General features: G+C 40.6%; 1 protein-coding gene across 1 annotated transcript; it reads left to right on the top strand.

Moving 5' to 3' along the window:
* Positions 1–211: 211 nt before the first annotated feature.
* Positions 212–1,735, top strand: LOC114563214 (uncharacterized). The gene is made up of 3 exons (XM_028590054.1): positions 212–758; positions 999–1,066; positions 1,195–1,735. Exons 1-3 carry the CDS (start codon positions 304–306, stop codon positions 1,320–1,322), a joined length of 651 nt encoding a protein of 216 aa, XP_028445855.1. The 5' UTR covers positions 212–303; the 3' UTR covers positions 1,323–1,735.
* Positions 1,736–4,410: the final 2,675 nt, after the last annotated feature.

Genomic DNA, 4,410 nt, shown 5'->3' with positions numbered 1-4,410 from the left:
CCGAGGCAGAAATGAACGTGGCTGAGGTCAACCCTGAAAATGATGCCACTCCCCTACATGACGAGCTGATTTGCACACTGTGAGTGATGAGTTTGGCTTTTGCCGATTCTCCCCACAGGAAGTCAACTTCATACACAAGTTTGTGGATGTGATGAGGCCTTTAGCACTTGCACTAAACATCCTTCAAGCAGAGAAGAACATATTTCTTGGCTACCTGGCTCCAACCATTGTGCAGCTACAATGTCATATGAATGACCTGTTGGATGAGAGCATAAAGCCCACTGCAGCAGAGGGTCTCATTACATGCCGACCCCTCATAAAGAGTATCTTGGAGTCACTGAACACAAGGCAGGTCCTCTGGAGAAGAGGGACCACATACTCTCCACTGTGCTGGTGCCAAGATTCAAGCTAGACTGGGTCCAAGATGAGGAGAAACGTATGCAGTACAGATTGATGCTGAAAAGAGAATTTCAAACCCTCAACTCTGATGACTCAGGTGCAAGAGACTCAGGTCAAGCCCAGTCCAGTGATGAAAGTGACAAGAAAGATCCTGCAGCGTCATTCTTCAGATTTAACAAAAAACCTCAGGTTTTTAAAAAATCTGAAGTGGACACCTATTTGGATGCCCCAACCACAGATGGGTTTGATGAATACATGCAGTTTTCAAAGCTCAGAAGGCTGTTCATAAAACACAACACTGCCCTGCCCTCAAGCGCTCCAGTAGAGAGGCTCTTCAGCATCGGTGGTCTAATATTCAGGTAGGAATAAACTGTGAATATATTACATAATTCATAACATTATTCTTTGGTAATAAGTACAGTAAATACCCAGCCTCAATCATAGTTCTTGGTGATATTATTCTAGTTCTGGTTTTCAATATAAAAATGTGGTCAAATTATTTCAGTGATTGCCTCAGTTCACAATTGCTTTAATACATTTTACTGTTACCATTTTTGCCATAATAATCATGATGTTAAATTTCTTGTTATCTCATTCAGACCCAGGAGAAACCGGCTGGGAGATGCCAACTTTGAGAAGCGGCTGATGCCAACAAAAATATTTGAAGGTATATTAAATATTGTTGTGAGCTGTTTATTGGGCAATAGAAGTACAATGTATTGCCAATGGAGATGACTACGTTGATGTGCAGAGGTGAGCTGCATAAAAATAACAGAGCATATCTCGTTTTTACAGGAAGCAAAAACCAGCAGATCCACCAGGGAGAGACCACTGTGACCAATGACAGGATCTTCATTCAGATAAGGGATTTTCGGGCTGGACAGAAAATAACACTGTTCTTGGTCCTGCACACTTTTCATTAATTATTATTATTATTATTTTAGTTATTTATGTGGACTGTAACCAGTGACAGATATTCATTCAGTTAACGTATTTTCACTCACTGGACAGAAAGTAGAAGCACTGTCCATGGCCTTGGACTCTAAGTTATTGTTTTTATTTTTACTTATTCATTGGGCAAACAAGCCAACAAATTTAAAAGTGACTTAATAATGTTTAAATGTTTTGCACTTTGAATATTGCACTTTCAAGTTCAACCTTAATTTCCTACCTCAGCCTGGTTCCTACCTCAGTTTGTGTTAGTAGAATGGTCTTGAGGGTTTTACTATTCATGTAACTTGTTTGATGAACCTGCCTGATATATTTTTCCAGGATTCCAGTATTCCTTTTTAGTATGTACTGAAATGGAATTTGAAATTTTTGGACACATTTGCACCTTAAGGACTGCTTTCCTGTTTTTCTTTTAATAATTCCTCATTAAAAAAAGTTTCAGTGTTAAAACTGATAAAATAATAGCTTGCGGCAACATATGGAGAAAAAGAACTATGAACTCGTTCATTTTTGGAACTGTGAACTTAGTTCAAAATTTTGAAGTATGAACTATGAACTGAACTAGTTCATTTTAAAATGTGTGAACTGAACTTTGAACTAGTTCATGTAGAACAACATTGGGAAAATCCACCTCCAGCTAAAGCCACGAAGAAATCTTTGGCGAGTTTCTTCAAGAGTAGCACACACACACAATGGCAGCAACAGTGTCAGACACATTCGATCCCATAGCACAGTTTAGAGAAGCAGTAACGGCTGAACTCAACATTTACATTTGCATGCCCCATGTAGACCATTGGTGAAGATCCACTGAAATGGTGGAAGAGCCAGAAAATAAACTTCCCCCGGCTGTGCAAACTAGCACAGAAATATCTCTGCATACAAGCAACAAGCTCTGCATCCGAGAGAGCTTTTAGCACAGGCGGTAATGTTGAATCAGTACATCGCTCATGTCTAAAACCAGACAAGGTGAATATGCTGGTGTTTTTGGCAAAGAACCTCTGAACTGATAACTGGAATATGGAGGTAAAACTTGATTTAAAAAAAAGTCTAGGCCTACAATAGATAGATGTACAGGGTTAGGTTTATTTGAATAAACCACTTAAGGAATTGCACTTAAATTGCAAATTAAATGATTTATTAAAAATGTAATAGCAATACGACAAAAACAACCACTGGCATCTGAAAAGGGTATTTTACAATTACTTTGAATGCACCACGTGGCTGGCAAGGCGAGGCTGAGTCTGTGTTGTTTTTCAGACAACAGCAGCTACAGTCTGGTGTTAGAATCCTCTACAGACACACTTTTACACCGTTTAGCTGTCAGCATTTTAACCGTGTTTAATCCAGCTGCTAGCTAACGGTAGGCTAACGTTACCTGCTGCCAAGTGTAGTGTTAACTAGCGTCCCATGTGGCGATGTTTCAGTTCCCTCTAACGTCCGCTTTTCGCAACATCAGAAAGAAGCGCAGGCATTTAAGCGGCACCTGAATAAGGCACCGAAATCCGCGTTGCTATTTGGGCTAAATGGTCGTTAAGGCACCAGTGCCGTATTAGCACCGGATCTCTTTTTTATTACTGCATTGTCTTGATGGATCTATTTAATATATGTATGGATGTGATGATTGATGCTTGATCTGCTGCCACTTGACCCCCTCCCCCCAAGGGACCACAATGGAAATAAGCCCCAGGGCTTTATTGTGTTATCCTTTTATCCTTTTTTTAATGCATGGTGCAAAGCTGTATCATATCTTATAACGAAAGGGTCAAATAAAATCAATCAGTCAGTTCATGTGCATGAGGCGGGCACCCACAGGACAATCTGCCAACCTTTTACTCAGCCACCTCTAAAAAAGCAACGTGTGGAGGAGGAGCCAAAGTTGGAGCCTGAGCCAATTGAGGTGGTGGATAGTGAACAGGGAGAAGCAAACTATATCAATTTAGACCAAACTGAACGGAATTGTAAATTTTACAGTCTACAAAAGTACAACAACTACAAACCTGGCAGGTCATGTAGAACAGGCCCTGCTCTCCACTCTGTGGATTTGAATCCCTGTGATTTCCCAAGCGCCAGGACTCCAAGCCAACCATAAAGTTCTTCTCTCCAAAAAAGAGAGGCTTACAAGAGAAAAAACATGGTGCCTTGAGAATTGTTTCTCTCACTTTGATTCTAGAGTCGGTACGCACACAACAACGCACAAATATGAACTTCACCCTCCACCTGTGTATTTCTTCCTAGCTGATGGTGGCTATCCATGTCTACATGAACCCCTGGTCCTTATCACACCATATTAGAGGCCAGTGAGAGGCATGGCAGAACAAAAGTTTAATTTATCATCATTCCAGAGGTCGCACAATCAATGAGCGTGCCTTTGGAATGATGAAAACACGCTTTAAGTGCATCTTTTTTAGAAGTACTTGAAGTACATCCAGTTTGTCCCTAAGGTAATGAATCGTTCCAATATTAATGTAGTGAATTTCTTAATCAAAATCATAATATCCTACTCAAAACAGTTTATGCTTAAAAGTTAAGTCTCTAAAGAAGGCTACGCATCACACTATCTTCTGTGTTCCTGTATTTTCATATATCAACAAAGTCTTGTCTTCTTTTGCTCTGCCTTGTGCACAGGTGGTGACGGCATGTGTTCTTTTACACAACATATGTGTCTGGGTTGGGGATGAGCTGGAAGAGGCTGTGGAGGAGGAGGGCAACCAGCCACCTGCTGACCGTGAAGGTGGGGAGTGTCAGAGTGGAGCTGTGTGGCGGGCCGCTCTCACAAATGAGGTGTCTGCATGCACTTCATGAGGCACCTCTCGACCATGATTACTTTTTCCAGCTGAATAATTTGGGGATATAAAGTGTGGAAGATGACTTGCTGCATGAATCCAAACTGCCCGTACATCCAATTACATAAAGTAAAGTTTACTTCTAATTCCAATATTTTATTCCCAATGATGCATTATTACAAGTACAGGTTTATCAGGGCATGGTTAAATTAGTGTGTTGTTTATATGACTAAGTTACCAGCTGGCAAATATCCTTAACCTTAAAGTACTGTACACA

This window comes from Perca flavescens, chromosome 10 (genome assembly GCF_004354835.1).
Source record: "Perca flavescens isolate YP-PL-M2 chromosome 10, PFLA_1.0, whole genome shotgun sequence".
NCBI classification, from domain to species: Eukaryota; Metazoa; Chordata; class Actinopteri; order Perciformes; family Percidae; genus Perca; species Perca flavescens.
The sequence above is the reverse complement of the archived record's forward strand: the minus strand, read 5'-3'. Positions and strand labels throughout refer to the sequence as shown.

Bases quoted from the DNA above. Each gene is read 5' to 3' on its own strand.
- LOC114563214 (XM_028590054.1), top strand. From the start codon at position 304: ATGCCGACCCCTCATAAAGAGTATCTTGGAGTCACTGAACACAAGGCA. The intron at 759-998 runs GTAGGAATAAAC...TATCTCATTCAG, and splicing joins ATCGGTGGTCTAATATTCAG to ACCCAGGAGAAACCGGCTGG. The intron at 1,067-1,194 runs GTATATTAAATA...TCGTTTTTACAG, and splicing joins GCCAACAAAAATATTTGAAG to GAAGCAAAAACCAGCAGATC.